Genomic DNA, 18,533 nt, shown 5'->3' with positions numbered 1-18,533 from the left:
TTCATAAGACATTATACCCATCAGAAATGATTACTTGGACCTTGTCTATTAAGATATGTTTTTTAATTATATTTAACATTTTATATTCGTACATTCAATTTCAACATAAATCTTGATTATAAAAGTACAAAAATATTAAATCATTGTTTAATTTCATTTTAATAAAGTAACTTTACAAATAATTTAATGTTTGTGCATTCTTTTTAATTTTATCTTTTATTAAAAGAACAATCTTTTTTTTTTTTTTCCTATGAAAACCCTTCAAACAAAGTACCACAAAATTTATTAATTTATTAAAGATCAAACATTATATATTTTTAAAAAGTAGGTTTAACTTTTCAATAGTAAAAATAGAAATTATGTAGAATTTATTATGTATAATTTTTTAATTAAAAAAAAATATAAAATTAATAGTTATGTTGAGAGACATTCTAAAATGATTGTCAATTTTTTAATAATAAGTTTGGAAAACCCCTCAAAAAAAAGGTTCATTTGAAGGTTGACAAAAAATCGAATTCATATATGAAATTGCTTTATCTATCATTTACTAGCTTCGTCAACGAGCAACCCGCATATATAACAAAAGAAGGAACATTGAACAATATGAACTATCCTTAATGCTATATTAACAAGTCTATAATTTAGCTTGAAATAGGGTCTAGGACAAATTAAATGAGCATTGAGTCATCTCTACTAACAACAATACATTACGACCCATAGCCCACTTTACCCCCAGTGGTTAGAATTTTTGGACTTTCATTGGAGGAGTTGTGCAACATAATTGGAACCCATAGCCCACGACTACTAGGGTATTTGTGCATAAGTATTGACCATTTTTGAGGTGGTTGTAGGACATGGTTATTGGGGCATCTTTACGTAGGTATTTAGTGACACTTTGAAATTACCACTTTTTAACCCTTGCGCGCATAATGTATCCTATACCATGCATTGGTACTACTAAAACAATAGCTATAAACAATTAAGTTGCATATATAAACAACAACAAAAAAATCATTGAAATCCAATGTACCATTTAAAATTTGTAGATGTGCGAAATTAGTTATAACAACTGATATGCTTCCCCTAATATTAAATAATTTATGTATCATGATTTACTATGAAATTAGACTCTATAGAATGATCTTATTTATAATAAGATAATCTTTACCATAACTCTATCACCACTTTCATATATATAATATACATTCTAAATTATCTATTATAACAAATCTACAAATCAATTATAAAAAAGTACATCATCTTCTCTTTTAAAAAAAACCATTAACCAGCCTTTTTGATGCCCAACTTTTACTTCCCAACTCAATTAATTTATATTTCCCTAAAACTATTTTAATTATATTTATACTAATACTTACTTTTAAATGAATCCTTAATCAAGAGACTCGACTTAAACCTATATTTTAGACAACTACAGCCTTCAGATCTGATTAGAGAAGTTGTATACGATTACATCCATCAACTAATTCAACTGCTGGCCTTAAACTATCCTACAACACTGTTTAGAGACAATGAAATATGAACCTCTAATATCGATCTTAGATCAAAACGAATGCCGCCGAATTGGAATATGCAAAAGTGCACAGGAAATCTAACTTCCAAACAGTTACTGCATTTTAACACTAGTTAATTACAGCCATCCATGTGTCCTGTTTCTGCAGAAAATGAAAAGATTTTTCCAAAGCCATGCTTGTCTCAAATGCCATGTGACTCGCTCACCAAAGCCCTTTGAATATTACCCAGGGGGTTGGAATTACAAAACACACACTCATCATCCCCAACCTTTTGATGTGGCCAAGTGTGACCTGTAATGTTATGCCTTACACCCGTCACTGTTTAAATGACCGGTGGGCATCCTCCCTTGAAGCTCGGAGGTATTGTTATTATTATTATTATTGAATTTTAGATTCTCCCTCAGAAACCTCAATACCCACATTAATTTGAAGCGCAAAATAGGCCATAGATGAATGAATGAGCCAACAAACATTACATATGCCATAATTTTCAGACACAAGAAAGCTGCAATCTTCTTGGATGGATTAGCCCATTTCAAGCCATTGACATCCATTAATACCCACTTGGAGGTTATGATACCTGGCCTGGTTTACAGATGGGATGCTCATATCTCAAAAATACCCACAAGCTCCTTTGGGTTATTGCAATTGGTATATTTGACTTTACAGTTTATTTTGCTTTATCTCAATCCTTGCAGTGCACACATCCGCCAGATGTTGAAGAGTTTGTGCAGCTCACAGACAGATTTTGGGCTTATGACACCCACTCCAATAAGTGGACACAGCTGGAATTGCCCTTTGATTTATTGAGCTGTAACAATGGCAACTGCTCCAAAATTGGAACCATTCAAGACCTCAATCAGGATAACGAAAACAATAGCCCCCCACATGACTATAATCCAAATTCTAGGGAGGAGCAACAATTTGATGAAGGCTCTGATGATGGGGTTAGTTTATTGGCTGAAGAGGAATTGGGTCCTCCTCTTGTTGTTAGGAAGAGGTTGTCCCTCACAGTTATGTCAGAGACCTCAGTCTGGATTACAGGTGAAAGTGGATCAATTTATGAAAGGTTTTGGAATGGGATGAACTGGGTGACTGCTCCTCATGAACTGCAACCCTCTGCAGGATATGCTATTTCGGTTTTTGCAGTCAATCACACATTTGCTGCCTTGTCTGAAGCTGGGAATTTGTACCAGGTGAATAATTAAGATGATATTTAGATGGGACTGAGGCTCTTTCTCCATGACTTTAATTCATTCGATCTTATATACGTAAACGCAACTGGCGTGGGTTAAGCTATCAAGTCGATAGATTTTGACCCAGGTGCAGAGAAATAAGATTTTCCCTTTTCTGAAACACGTTCATTATTGCTTTGGTAAACGTTTTGTTGATTTAAGGTCCCCCAATTTGTTGCACAGACTAGTATTTCTTAGACAAACAAAAGCAGAGAGTGGGCCGTACTTCATTCATACGTTTGATTCTGTATGTGTGGAAATGTTTAAAACCACTTTGAATAAATAACAAGGGGAGTGGGTACCTTGCTGAAAACTCCGCTTCGGTCTTTTTTTAAAGGTTCCATATCCGGTAGTAACTTACTAATTCCATCCTGTTCTTGAATAAGTTTTGAATTTTCATCTCGAACTGCTTATTTTTTCTGGATCCAATCATTAGAGAACATAGCAAAGGGTATGATAGTTGATGATCAGTTAGGCCTTTTGATATCCAAAGGAGATTTTACATTCACAAACATGGCATGGCCCGTGATTCTAGGTTGCAATATCTAAATTGCTAAATTCAAATCCACTACTAACTTATTAATTCCATCCTGTTCTTGAATAAGTTCTGAATTTTTATCTCGGATTGCTTATTTTTTCTGGATCCAATCATTAGAGAACATAGCAAAGGGTATGGTAGTTGATGATCAGTTAGGCCTTTTGATCTCCAAAGGAGATTTTACATTCACAAAAATGGCATGGCCCGTGATTCTATGTTTCAATGCTAAATTGAAATACCATAACCTTGGAGAGCTTGGATAGACTGTGCCTAGACAATTTTCCATTGCTTTACAATTTTGTTTCAGATTGCAAACCAAAACTCTTTTGAATTTAGAAAGAGCTCCAATTTAATCATGAGCTTTAATATTCCTCGAATGCCAAAAAACTTACGTGTCTGGCATCTTTAATAAGTTCCCTGGGCTTCTTCAAATAGGAGTACGTGGTTTAGTGTTACATTTTTGCCTCTTCTTTATGTTGTGGAAGGTTTGCAAGGTCTGTGTTGCTTATTGCTTCTGCCTTTGCATCTGCAATCTCTTATTTTTAACTCTTCCTCAGTTACAATCATTCATATTTTGCCAACTATTTTGGCATACATAATGCTCTTTGGGATATTTGCTGAAAGCTGGCATATATAATATAATCCTTATAAATGAAGATTTTAACTAATAGACCTGAACACTGGGAAACGTCGTTCAGTTCTCACATAAGCTCATTCAAATCTTGATAATCAGTTGCAATGACGCTAAACCACAGTAAATTCAGCTCAATTTCGGAGTCTAGCTGTATTAATTCGAGGCTTTGGCCAGTGACACCGCAAGAACAGATGTTAAGAACAAAGGCAGCTTGATATCCTTAACTACTTTATGCAGGGACAACACTAAGCACTTGTGTTTTCTTTTTTCTTTTGGAAGGGTGGCATAAGTTCTGTGAATGAATATTAGGGGATTAGTTCTTAAATGCTTTATTTTTCTTCTGTATGCCATAAGCTGCTGCATTCTCTTTAGTTTGGTGCAATTGGCAGAGATTCATGGGCTTCCCTATCTGAGGATTCCGTTTTTTTGTTCTTGTTTAAGTGTCTTGACTGTATAAGGCATTCCTAAGAATCTTCCTACTCATTAATTTTTAGTCAAGAATTATGCTTATGTATATGCGATTCCAATCTGTATTGTTTTTAATTTTGCAGCTAACAATGGATGCCAACGCACAACCTTTGTGGGTGGAATGTACGCCGTCATTCCCATCAATGGCAAATATAGACATTTCAGATGAAGATTCAAGCATGAGCATTCGTTTGCGATCAGGGTTTCCATCAGTAGATGGAAAGTAAGATCCTTCTGTTTTCCATGCAAAGGATTTGCTAGTGAATGTTGGTTGGAAATGGAGGAATAATAAGATGAAATGTGAAAATAATCTTTGGGAAAGCGTGTAAAAATCTTTGGAATGATAATATTAAATAAAAAGAAGTTACTGTCTGGAAAATCCTACTACAAATTTGATGGGCCTTTGATATAATTGTCTAACTATGTGCATCTTTTTGTTTTGTTTTCAGCTCAATGTACTTTTCTACAGTAGATGGATCACTTTTGGAGCTCTCAGAATTGCAGCCTGTTAGGTAAGATATATTATATTAAAGTTACAATTGGTGAATCTTTTATTTTTATTTTTTCATCTTTTCTGATAGTTTAAAGTAGAAATTTCTGTATGGATACATCTTTTAGCGTAAGTCACCACTCTGTTTCTGTTAAAATGATTCTTTACCTTAGGTAGAGGATTGTAAATGAATATTTTGTAAGCACTCTATTTAGCTTAATAGTTACATGTTCAACTTTTAGAAAATTTTAACTTAGGGTGATTATTCTTTTCTCCCAAAGCTATTCATCCTCATGCTCTAGTTAAGGCACAAGAATTACATAAGTTGGTGTCCTATGCAAAGCCCTCTGCCCAAAAATGTGAAGTAAAAGCAGTTTTTGCTCCAACTTGCAAAAAGTCAACATCCTTTGAACTCCTTTCTAAAGTCTCCATTCTAGGCGTAAAATGCCAAGCTAAGTTGACCTGAAAAACCTCAAGTTTTCCGAGCATTAAGAGGATGGATTACCCTATAAAATAAATCTGTCTTCTTCTTCAAAGGAAATAAATTGCAACAAAGTCACAGATTATGGCATTTCTTTCCCACGATCCTTCATATTTGAAGTATTTCCAAGTAGAGCCCCCTTCCAATTGAAGGGAGCCACACAAAAATTATTACATTTATTCTTGAGCAGGGCTTCTTATTAATAGATTGAGTGACAGCAACAGCTCTTCATTTTCCTCTAAGAAATCAGGAAAGAGAAAGGATAAAAGGAGACACCAGTGACTCTTCATTTTCTTCACATATTCCCCTTTTTATGTCCACTTGGATGTTGTATAAACATAAAACATGGAATAGTATGTACATTGTGACTATCTGCAACCTATGCAAACAAGATTCACATTGTATTTACATAACAAATCCTTTCAGATCATGCCTCCCATGTGGAGATGTTTGCGGTTCTCAAAAACTGGATATAAGATGTAGATTACCTTCCCATCTTCATATTTGAAGTGTTTACTTTTTCACCAGCTATATTTACTTGTTTTGGAGTGGTGGAATGATATACTTCTTGCACATTATTCTGTCCACTCACTTTGAAATGTAAAAGCAGTGTTCTTGCTAATCATTTTCTGTCCACCATGGAGAGCATTCCATGAGGGATTCACAGCTGAAACATAAAAACTACATTTCATGGTGGAAACATTCATTCTGTAACTATTGCCTTATTCGATCAGCTGTGGGTTTGCCTGCCACAAATTTTGTCAAAGTGGGTTATACATGCTACAACCCATTGTCATGCCCAAAATAGAGCTACAATGGTTGTCATGCGAAGTTAGAATAGAATAACTTTTAACATCTACAAGGCTAAAAATAGCCCATGAGACAACCAGCCTCGTTGTTCTTGCTTTCTGCCTTTCATTTCTTCTCCTGTTTATGCTACAAATATGAAATGCAAATCAGCTTTGTTCACTCACAATGATGCATTTTACCTTTAAATGCTTGACTGTTTGCTGTCTTGGAATGCCACTTTTCTTTTGAGGGCTGTTCCTTCCTTTCTTTGAGGGATTTCTCTCTTGGGGTACCTATTTTGCTTTGCTTCGCTTATGTCATGTATGATGTAATGCCCCCACTTTGAAATGCAATTTAATGATAAATGATAATAATAAAATAAAAATAAAAATAGAAAAGAATATAATTAAATATAATTAAATTTTAATTAAGTTAATGAATGGTCAAAGACATGAAATGAAAAATTGTGACTCCCTCAAACATCAGATAAAAGGGAGAAGAGAACCTCATTTGAGGGGATAATTTGGGGAATCAGAAGTGCAGATCTGATATAAATAAGAAGTGAATGTGAAAGGTTTTGTTCCTTTCAAAAGGTAGAAATAATGAAGAGTTGCACTCTTTCAAAGGTTGCTAATGGTGGAAAGGGTGTGTCTCTTGCCAAAGGGGCATACATGATGAAGAGGTGTGACCTCTCCCTCACATTGGAGGATATAAAAAGGGGAAAGTCTCATTTGAGGAGGACATCCAAGGGAGATCAATTTGAAGAATATTTTATTATTCTCAAAGGGCAGCAATGAAGAGTGATGATTCATTTCTTATGAAGAGGTGTGACTTCCCACAAATGAAGATATAAAGAAGAGATTAATTTAATTGAGAAGGGGGAATTGGAGGAACCATCCATAAGATCAAAGAAGACAAGAAAGTCAATGGATCAATATCTAATGTCAGAATTAATAAGGGTAAAAATTCGCAGACTTCGATATTTACAAGGGCAAGATTCGGGGCAATCCCAAAAGGGGACATTACATATGATCTCCCATGAAGTTGCTTTGCTTATCAGTTCAGGTATGGCTGTCCTATATTCAATTTGAGCTGCTTTGTACATGGTTATCCTTGCACCCTATTTGCTTCTTTTGCTGCATCAAATAGTCTTGGAAGGCATATGCCCTTAATGTAGGTAGCTCTCATGGAAGTAAATGATGTTGTGCTTGATAAACCTCATGGCATGAATGCCATTATGACCTTGGAATCTTCTTGCCTCCTTCACCATAATTAGTTTCTCTTTTCTATGCTTGAAAAGCTTATCTTTGTCAAAAAATTTCATGATCGATCTTTTTCTATTCCTACTTTCTCTTGGCAGATGGAGTTGTTTTCTTGCTTCGCTCTTTAAATGGAGGTGCTTGAGTAGTGCTATTTGAAATTACATTTTCCACCTTTCTTGCTATGCACATCCCACAAGAAGTGGTAAGAATACACATAAGAATGAAAATGGTTGAAATATTCCACCTTCCTTGCTATGCATATGTTACAACAATGAGTGTAAGTACAATGTTTTATCATGAAAGTATGTGAATACAACCTTTTTCATATTTCTCCTCCTCCTTGTGCTTTAAAGTGGACCTCGCTGCACCTTATTTATCCTTGGGTGGTATGCATCTCTACTTTCTTATGCAAGTGGGTTGTTACACCTCTCCAATTTGTTTTCTATACTGAGTCATTTTTGAGTCAAATGTTTGTCATTACTTATTCTGTGAACCATTCAATCCTTGCCTTCTTTTTTTGTGAATGACATATTTTCAGGCTCTAATCAGTGTCTTCACACAACTGACAACAAACACTATACAATGCATCAAACAAGATGAAGAATGGAGCTTGGATTAGGAAAAAGATGCAAAATTGACTTAGGCATGAAAAAGGGACATCCCAATCTATAGGACTGCACCAACGCATTGAGTGGCCCAAAATTTGTTAAAAAATGGGAAAAGGGACATCCTAATGTACGAGCATGCACTTAGCTCCATTGACTGTCTGATTTTAAGTTTACTTTGAGTAAAAAATGGATATTAAATTATTAATTCAACAAGTGCATGCCATTGTAAAGAGATGTCCATTTTCAAGTCAAGAACACAAAAAAGGGACATTGAGTCAAAAAGAACATGCTGTTATAAAGAGATGTTCCAATTTCAAGTCAAAAACACAAATAAGGGACAATAAGTGAAAAAGTGCTCACCTAGCCCTAAGTTGTCTAATGTCAACATGAAATCAGAACCAAAGGATACTTTAAGTGAAAAAGAGTGCTCTCCTTCATGAAGTGTTGAAGTCAAGTGAAAATTGAAACAAAAAAATGCCCATCTTAGTGCATAAGTGTGCTTTCTCCAAGTAGTGAGAATATGCGTGAGAATAAAAATGGTTGAAAACTTACACCTTCTTGCTATGCATATGCCCTCACTCATGTTTCGAAGTGAACCTTGCTCTTCCTTAGTCATCCTTGATGAGTGGTATGTGTTACTACTTTCTCATGCAAATGGATTTGTTATACACGTACAACTTCTTTTGGACCAAGTCATTTTTTGAGTCAAGTATCTGTCGTTCCTCATTTTGTGAGCCATTCAATCCTTGTCTGCCATGTTCATTAATGACATATTTTCAGGCATTAGTGTTTTTGTACAACTGATGACAAACACTCTCCAATGCATAAAATAGGATGAAGAATAGAGCTTGAATGAGGAAAAAGATACAAAATTGACTTAGGCATGAAAAAGGGCGTCCTAGTGACTTAGGCATGAAAAAGGGCATCCTAGTGTATTGGAGTGTACCAATACATTGAGTGACCCAAAATTTGTTAAAAAGTGGAAATAAGACATCCTAGTGTATGAGTGTGCTCCTCTCCGTTAAGTGTCCAATTTTAAGTGAACATTAAGTCAAAAGGGACATCAAGTCAAGAAGCACACATTATTGTAAAGAGATGTCCCATTTTCAAGTCAAAAATACAAAGAGGGACATCAGGAGAAAAAGCATGTGCTGTTGTAAATAAATGTTCAATTTCAAAGTAAAAACACAAAAGGGGACAATAAGTGAAAAAGTGAACACCTAGCCATAAGTTGTCCAATGTCAACATGAAATTGGAACCAAAAGGTACTTTTTTAGTAAAAAAAACATTCGTTCACTAAGTGTCCCAGTCATGTGAAAATCAAGACAAAGAAGTGCCTATCCCAGTGTATGCATGTGCTCTTCTCCATTGAGTGAGCATTTCAAAGTGAAAAATAATGAAGAGACATGCCTATGTATTGGAGCTCTCCTCTCCAAAGGAAGACAAGTTTTGTCAACTGCAAAAGAGGGACATTTAGAGCAAAAGAGAGCTCCTATCCATTGGATGGATAAATTTCATGCAAAAGAAGTCTGTGAGTTTGTTACAGGTTTTCAAGCATTTTCTAAGCATCGGAATTCCATTGAAGGTACTTTAGTGTTAGCAAACATCTCCATGCTTTTTGATAGTTTGGCAAAGTATTGTGTGAGGATTCGCAACAGATTATTGTTCACGTGCAAGGGTTTTTTGAAGGCTTTATAAAGGTGCCATAGGAAGAAATGTGTCTACAGGTGTTGCAGACATTTCAAGGGTTTGAATAGCAGTTCATGCATCCTTTTCAGTGTTTGCAGTTATCTACAGCAGGTTTCAAGTTCCTTTGCAGGTTTTCTATTGCTTATCTCTGTTTTCAAAGGTATACAACAACTCTTTACCAAGTTTTCATCACAAAGCAGGACAGTGTGAGGGTTTACAGCAGCCTTTTTTTTGCTGTTTTTCATCATTCAAAGTGTAAAACAGCAGCATATCAAGACGCTCTGGGGTTTGCAAAATACCTGAAGTTGCAGACTTGATCAAAACAGTTAGGGTTAAAGATTAGGATATCATTGTTTACTGTGTGATGCTGCAGGATCTTCAATTGTTATCAGCAGTTTTCAGTCATCCACATCTTCAGCAGGATCAGTTATTTTATTTGCAGGGTTTTGAAGATTGTTTTTTTGATGGACATTTATTTATGGCAGGTTTTTTAAATGAAACAATGACCTTTAGCCACCTAAGATTGATAAAGAGGTGGATAGCAGATTTTTAGCAGTCTTACAAGATTTATTGAGTGATTTTCATCTCAATGGACTGTGTTTTATTTTCCTTACAACCCAGGGCCTTAAAAACATCCAAAGTTGTTGATTTGTAACAGGTTCTGGCAGTTTTGTAACATTGCACCCTCGTTTGATCTTCACCTACAACAGCTTGGTTAAAGTTATAGTCATATGGCATTCCTTTCCAGTACTTTTTAGTGAGTGTTAGTCATCACAAAGGTGATATGTAAGCAGTGAGATAAGACATACGAAAACCTAATCATTTTCTTCACTCTTCATTCAAGGTGCTTTGAGGTCACTGGTCTAATTTTCACCAAAGGGAATTGTGTGGAGGTTGTTATCAAGCAAAGGATGAATTGTCAGGGTTTCTTATTTCTTGTAAGGATCCATCATGGCTAGAATTAAGGTGCTGCATTAGAATCACTAAAAGGAGCCAACTATCAAACTGGCTTTGTTTAGCCATTGTTATTGGAGGATCACTGCTCTGAGATGATCAACTAGAAGATATGTTCTTTTTTAGATTTAATATAGGGGCTCTATTAATGGGGCCCCAACTCAACTAGCAACAGTAAACATACACCATATCTATATAAATCATTTGCATAAACAACCCATATATTGAGCATAGCAGGATGCATAGCATAAAGAAAAGAATGAAACATATACCTAAAATTAATCCAAACTATAAACCAGGAAGCTTGTACATACTACCGAAAATTGAAACAAACTCTTCAACAAAGAGACTAGGGTAATTTAAAGACCCCACATTGCTCCATTCTAGTGCTCCAAGGAGCTATCTTCCATTGGTTGAAGACAAAAGAGAAAATATCTCTAGAAAATTTATTCTAAGGCATCTTATTTCAGGTTTACATCTTTAGGTGACCTATTTTAGATAATTTTGTATTCAAGGTGGCTTGGATTGCAAGTGAACTATTTTTAGTGTAGGAACTAACTATGTTTATTTATTTATATATAATTCAAAACTTCGTAAAAAAATTATAAATAAGTGCTTAGATTTTTATGTAATGGGAATTTTCATGCCTATTTTCGATTGAGATTATTGTTCAAGCTTCTTGTGTTGTCTTATGTGTTGATTTGGTTTATCGAATAGAAATTAGTGATTTTTGCAAGCTTGGTTTTGCAATCCTCATTAGCATAGGTGTTGTGGATTTGTGTATGATCTATATTATTCAATTTATCAAGTCTTGTCTTTTGTGTTCAATCCAATTCAATTCATGTGTTGTACTTATTCTTTTTGGTATATGCTTTTAGCCAAAAAGAGTCAGCATGAGCTAACTGGCATAGATTAGGTCTTTTGCATCAGTCAAAAAGATAAAGTCTCTCATATGTGTGTATAAGTAGTGATTAGCCGTGTGCCTATACCTAAGAACAAAGTGACATGCGTTTTCTTTAGTTTGTTTTCCTTGTGTGTTGAAAACACTAAAATTATCTTATACATATTATTAAATATTTAAGTTTGTTCCTATTTGTCCTAGGGTATAGTTTTGTTTTCTTACAAACAAAGCTTTTGCTTCTAATTTTATGAAAGGTTGAGCCTTACGTAAAATCAAGAATGCAACTTTGCCTAAATCCAAATTTCTCAAAGTGATGCTTTGCCTCTTATGGAGTTCATTTCTTGGCTATTAAAACACAATCGCAGATGTCAATCCAAATGAATGCACAAGCCTATGTTTGAGTCATGTCCCCTTTTTGTAATAATCTATGTTCTAGAGAAAACTACCTATTTCCTATTTTTTGTGTCTCCCTTGACTCAATTTTGCCTATGTGTTTATCTCCATCATGCACGCATCTACCTAAGGTTCTTGAAGTTTTTAAGTATGGGAGCATGTTGAATTTTCTAAGTTTGTGTAAGTCATAGGAGTTGTGGAGTTTCCCTTCCTGACATGCCCTTTCTTCTATCTCCATTGGGGTATTGAACTTCCCAATGCTATCATACCTCTCGTTCTTTCCCCGGTTTCATTCCTCATCCCTTTGGAACTTTAGAGTTTCCCATATGGTCATATCTCTCTACCAAACAACCCTCCACAAGCCTTCGTCGGAGGGTTAGGTTTCCTCTCACTAGTATGCCTCTCATCCAAACCTGTTGTGACCATTTCACACATCGCCCCATCGCAAATGGGGACCCCCTCTTTTTGCTTGTTTTTCGCTCGTTTTCGCTTTCGTTTTTAGGGTTTTGTTAGTCAGTTAGTTGTCTGGATTTAGGGCCAAGCCTTAGGGTTTTAAATTTTGCCTCTTCAAGCCAGAATCCAGTCATTTTTTTGAGAGCTTTTGAGCTTTCTTTTCTAGAATGCAAATTTTGAATGCAATGATTTCGCCAAAATGGTCTAATTTTCAATTGGAATGTTCATGCAGAGCTTAAATTTGTCTAAGTGTTGACCGTCAATGTGAATTTTTGTCTGATTGAATATTTTGACCAAATTTTGACTTTTTTTGAATTTTGATCCTGGGCATTGGAATTAATTTGTTTTCGCCTCGTGAAGTGTTAAAATGTGAAAAATCTTGTTATTTTGGCCTGTAGGAGCAAAATCGCTCCTGTCCCTCAGTGAAGGACGGGAGCTCAATTTCAAATATCTCATCATCCTTGCAGAGTCCAGACAAATTTTACGTTTGAAGTGATGGAGAACGGCGAGATCTTTCCATTGAATATAAATTGAAGATTTTCATGAGCACAGAAATGCCTCCAGGAGGAAAATCGCTCCTGTCCCTCAGTGAAGGACCGGAGCTACAATTCAAATTTCGTCTTGTCCTTGCAAGATTTTGAAAACTTAACAATTTGAGGACGTCCAAGGGAAGATACTTTGCCAAATGAATATAATTTGATATGCAAAAACGAAGGAGAATGACCTATATTGACCAAATCGCTCCTGTCCCTCTCCAAGGGACCAGGGCGAAGTACCTTGTAGCTCTCGTCCCTCTCCCAGGGACCAGAGCGATTTCCTTCATTTTGCAAAATCCAGACAAGGGTCAAGGCAAGTTTACGTTCAAAAACAAGGGAAAACATGAGATAAATGCGTTGAATATAAATTGAAGATTTTTGGGACGTCCATACCAGTGTTAAATGCCTAGTTCGCTCCTGTCCCTCAGGAAGGGACCAGAGCGATTTTTGATACAATTACTTTTCTTGCAAAGTTACAAATGACGTCAAGGCATGGACGAATAGAGTGAAGAAGGACGAGTCCGTTGAATATAAATTTGGGAGGTGACAAAGTGAAATGAAGGCCACAAGAGCAAGTTCGCTCCTGTCCCTCTCCAAGGGACCAGGGCGATACAATGGTTGTATTGCTTCTTGTTCATGTTTAAACCGATCCAAGTCAAGACGAAGGGTGGCGAAGACATTTTAGGGCATTTCCATCAAGCGCAAGGTTGTAAAGGTCATCACATGGAAGGAATGTGCACTCTAAGACCCATATCGCTCCTGTCCCTCTCCAAGGGACCAGAGCGATATTTCCATTAAGGCATCGATTTCAAAGGACAAGCAAATATTAAGTTACAAAGAGGACTTAAAGGACGTCATTTCACGCAATGAAGATAATTGCAAGTTGGTAAAAACAAGAACGAGCTCGCAATGATGAACTTCGCTCCTGTCCCTCTCCAAGGGACCAGAGCGATGTTAGATGCATTGGCCATTTCAGGCAAAATTTACGTAAGGACAAGATGTTGCAATGTTCTGGAGGGTCCATGGTATGACAACAAGATGATAAACAAGAGTTTTGAACGTTAAATAATCACCAAAATGGATCTAGGAACCATATCGCTCCTGTCCCTCTCCAAGGGACCAGGGCGATTTGCTTTGGATTCCTTGTTTTGCTTCAAGGTCAAGCTAAGTCAAGACGCCCTAAGATAACATATGCTCCAAGACATCGTTTGAAGATAATTTGCAATGGGTTTGAACGTCTAAACATCGCCAAATAGTGTAAAAGCCCCATATCGCTCCTGTCCTTTGGACAAGGACCAAGGCGATACTATCAAAACACTCACGTTCCTTCAAAGATCAAGGCGAAGTGAGGTTAGGAAGTGCGAAGGACGACGTTTGAAGGACATTGCAAAGGAGATCGAAGTTTAAAAGTCGCCAAGATCAAGGAGAAATAATGGATCGCTCCTGTCCCTCTCCAAGGGACAAGGGCGATGGTCCCTTTAATACGTCCAAACACATAATGAAGACAAATGGAACAAGCGCGAAAGGAATGAGCATAGACGTTATTCGCCTTACAATGGAAGTTCGAAGGTCAAAGATACAAGATGAACGTGAAGACATGGAGATCGCTCCTGTCCCTCTCCAAGGGACAAGGGCGATGTTAGGCAAAACACATGATATTCTTTGAAAATCACGTTAAGACAAGGACGCACAAGGTTTTAAAAGGCATTTGGAAGATGATACAAGGAAAGGATCGTACCAAAATGGAGAATTTCAAGCAAAAACCTTAGGATCGCTCCTGTCCCTCTCCAAGGGACCAGGGCGATGATGGTCATAAGATGCATTTGCTCGCACAAGAAAGAAATTCAAATTCGAAGGACCACCAGATGATCGATTTGGAACGTGGAAATGAAGGAGTTGAACGTTGAAAACGCAAGAATCAAGACCAAGATCATGGATCGCTCCTGTCCCTCTCCAAGGGACCAGAGCGATGAGGTACGTCCCTTTATTTTCATATTTTTGGCGCCAAATTAAACAATTCAAATTTCCTTAAATGCTAAATCGATTTAAAATTTGAAAATCCTATTTAAATTGGCATTTAATATGGCGTTAAACATTTATTAATTATTTCGCCTTGATTAAAATCGAAATTTGCAAATTAAAAAAAAAAAAACGCAAGGCATTAATAGTTAATTAATTAATAAAAAAATCGAATTGGAGCGCTCATATATGGAGGTCGGCCTTGTTATTTAATTTAAAAATCATTTAAAAATCGTTTGAAATTGTTATATTTTATCAAGTCGGCCTAAGGGGTGAAGGATGAACGCGCTATATATAAGGGGTGAGAGATTTCATTTTCTACATCATTATTTTACCTTCCTTCATGCGAATTGAGAAGAGGCGAATATAGTGCGAGTTTCATTCATCCAAGGGTGGCGCGCTAAGTTATCAAAAGGTGGTGCGATTTCAAACCAAAGGTGGCGCTAGTATCATCTTGTGTGGAGTGCGAAGTGTGTTTGAAGAGGTGCGAATTCCATCCAAGGTGGCGTAAGCAATCAAAAGGTGGTGCGAATTTGAAGACCACACCAAGTGCGAGCTTGAGGATACATTAAGGCGAATTTGCTAAGGACTTGGAGACCACGCCAAAGTGCGAATTTGAAGATCCATTCGAGACCAAGGACCAAGGCGATAATTGAAGATCACGTTCTCTCCAGAGGTGGCGAAGTCAATTTTGAGGAGATCATATTGAAGATTACTTTATACCTCAAATTTTGCCTAGGCAAATTTTGTTTTTGCATTCTAGAGTTAGCTCTCTATCGAGGTATGGCGATTTATTGTTATTGCTTTATTCATTCATCGTCATATTTCAAATTTTGAAATTTTGATTCTTGAATATCTCTTAGCTCAATCGTTGTATTTTAGGAAATGATAACTCTAGAGACTTATCATGAGGTTTCCTAAAATTTATCTCTCTTATTTACGTTATTTATTGCAAAATCTATTTCTTATAATGAAATGTTGTGTAGGTATGGCGACCCCAAAGGCGGGAGCATCCACCAGTCGCTCGACTCTCATGAAAGAGGATCAGAAGACCGAAGAAGTGGAGACCAAGATCGTGTCCAAGTGGAGCAACATTGGAGATACCAACTTGGGGAACTTTAGCACAAAGAAGTTCCGGGAGGTCCCTTACATCGGCAAGCCATCACCTGTCGCCCGGAGAATAATAGAGAGTGGCATCATTAAGGCGGCCGGTTTTCCTCCAGCCATTCAGTGCCACGAGTTAATGATCGAGTGTGCCCGTCATTACAATCCACAGTCCAGGACAATTGTGTCCAATGAGGGAAACACTTTGGCGTACCTTTCAGAGGAAGCCATAAGTGAAGCCTTCCATCTTCCAGAGCACAGGGACATGATATACAAGAGCATTGAGAAGGAGCCAGATCAGTGTATGATGATGATCCAGATGCTTGCCTAAGCATAATCAACAAGAACTGGCTACTTAAGAGTCGTCCCCGTCTGAGCAAAGTAGCCGAACACACCACACAGGATTGATTTCCAAGAGGAGTACAGAGATTTGATTACCATGCTCAACAGAGTTACAGGAGCACCTCATGCCTTCTATTTTGAGAAATGGATGTTTTACTTCATCCAGGTGATTGTTCAAGGAAAGGGTACAATACATTGGGCTAGGATAATTAGCCATTGCTTGGACCGTACAGTTGAGAAGACTCAGGGCTACTAAGTCCTTCCACATGAGTTCATACGTCATCTATGCCTTAATCAGGAGCGTTGAGTACGCAGGACTACCTCACAGAGGAGTGATTGAAGAGGACCCGGCGAGGTCAGAGTTTGTGAATCCTATACCTACTTGCATCATCCACCAGGGAAGAACTACAAGTTAATCAATGATACTTTCACGATGAACATCACAAGGACGTTGCAAGGAGGGATTCACAACAGATTATCTCAGGATGCCCAGGAATTCATCAGAGGGTACGGTGCTTGGTTCATTCAGTTTCCAAGTTCACTTACATTAGAGTGCATGGATGTCCTTTACCTCCATACATGTTGCCGAGGTACCCGACAGATAGAATTGTGTTACTTGAAGTAACAAGGCAGTTGGCAGCATATGTGAAGGCATTCAGACACAGACATCAGAATGGAGTTCAGGTACCTATTATTTTGGGTAATTCAGTTGAGGTATGTCCTAATGTCTTAGCCATGGATGACGCAGAGAAGAGTTAGCCTTGTATCCTTTTTCATCTTTTGCTTGGAGGAATAGTTTTGATCCACATGGACACTTAGAGGAGACGGTCGGTAGAAGATTTAGACATGAGTACCAAATTGAAGATTTTATGATGAATCTCCTAGATGATCTCGAAGTGAAACGAAAAATACATTCTAGATTGCCTTTGGATTTCATCAGGAAATGTAAGATTTACAGAGTAGCCGACCAAGCTCAGGACAACGGCAGGCACATCCAATCTTCATATGATAGAGAAAGCAAGACAATAAGTTTGAATTGGAATGAGCCCGAGGCCGTGGATTAGATGATTTGATGGCACCAGTCTTGTCTTGTACTCGCAGATTGGGTAGACGTTCAGCATCAGAAGTTGGGGGAACAAGGCATAGCTATGTCTTTTACTTTGGAAGAGAAACCAGCCGAAGGTGGAGCCAGTGTTAGTGAAGGCAATCCTAATCCTAGGAATTCAGGTGAGGGTAACCTTCGAGTGGTGCCAGTGAGGGCAATCTCCATTCGAGAGGTTCAAAGAGAAAGGAAAGATCAGAAAAGAAAGAGCCTTCCAAGAAAAAGCAAGGTGCAACAAAGATCAAACACCAGGTACTTCTTCCAGGCCAGAGGATAGAACAGTTCGAGTGGAAGAGTCCATGGAATCGATGGTACAGAATGATAGGCAGGAGGAAGACAGGTACAGCATGTTTCATCCGATGGATCTCTCCAAGACTATGATTTAGATAATGATAATGAAGTAGCATCTCCTCCAGACAAGAAGAAATAGTACATAAAGAGATTCAAGTTCAAGAGACAAGATCGAATATCCCAGATTGGTTGAAGGAAAGATTGACTAAGGTGATCGTAATTGAGGACGAGGACAGTGCAATTGATTTAGAGAGCCTCGTGGGACGTTCACATATGACAACAGAGAAAAAGAAGGCTACAAAGATGTCCAAGATGATTCGAGATGAGACTGGATCTAGAAAACTGCAGATAGCTACACCGGCAGCAGACAAAATATGAGGGTGAGATCCTAGCAGAAGACTACCATATACAGACTATTGAGTTAGGACCATCCACAGTAGAGCAGACTTTAGATGATGCCACCGACACATTTGAGGCATTGAAGGACAAGTTTAGAGAAGAAGTAGAAAAGAATAGAAAGCTTGAGAAAGAGGTCGGTGCATGGAGGACATATTTCAGTCACATCAATGAACCTTTGGGACGTCAGGATCCAGTTAGATCACCATTGCAGGCATTGCCCCTTCAATCAATCAATGAAGCAGAAAGATTCAGGAACCTGGTCCAGCGTACATGTAGTTGGATGGATAGATCTCACACGGTGGCCATTGAGTTT

At 37.4% G+C, this 18,533-nt stretch overlaps 1 protein-coding gene across 1 annotated transcript in view; it reads left to right on the top strand.

Moving 5' to 3' along the window:
• The first annotated feature begins 1,591 nt into the window (after nt 1-1,591).
• LOC131858708 (uncharacterized) overlaps nt 1,592-18,533 on the top strand; it is a 100,420-nt gene continuing 83,478 nt past the window's right edge. Inside the window, exons 1-3 of the mRNA XM_059212040.1 lie at nt 1,592-2,728; nt 4,491-4,630; nt 4,857-4,919. Coding sequence (XP_059068023.1) covers nt 2,129-2,728; nt 4,491-4,630; nt 4,857-4,919 — 803 coding nt within the window. The 5' untranslated portion in view covers nt 1,592-2,128. The remainder of the gene's footprint in view (nt 2,729-4,490; nt 4,631-4,856; nt 4,920-18,533) is intronic.

This window comes from Cryptomeria japonica, chromosome 10, assembly GCF_030272615.1.
Source record: "Cryptomeria japonica chromosome 10, Sugi_1.0, whole genome shotgun sequence".
Taxonomy (NCBI): domain Eukaryota; kingdom Viridiplantae; phylum Streptophyta; class Pinopsida; order Cupressales; family Cupressaceae; genus Cryptomeria; species Cryptomeria japonica.
Note: the sequence above shows the minus strand (reverse complement) of the source record. Positions and strands in the feature narration are given on the sequence as shown.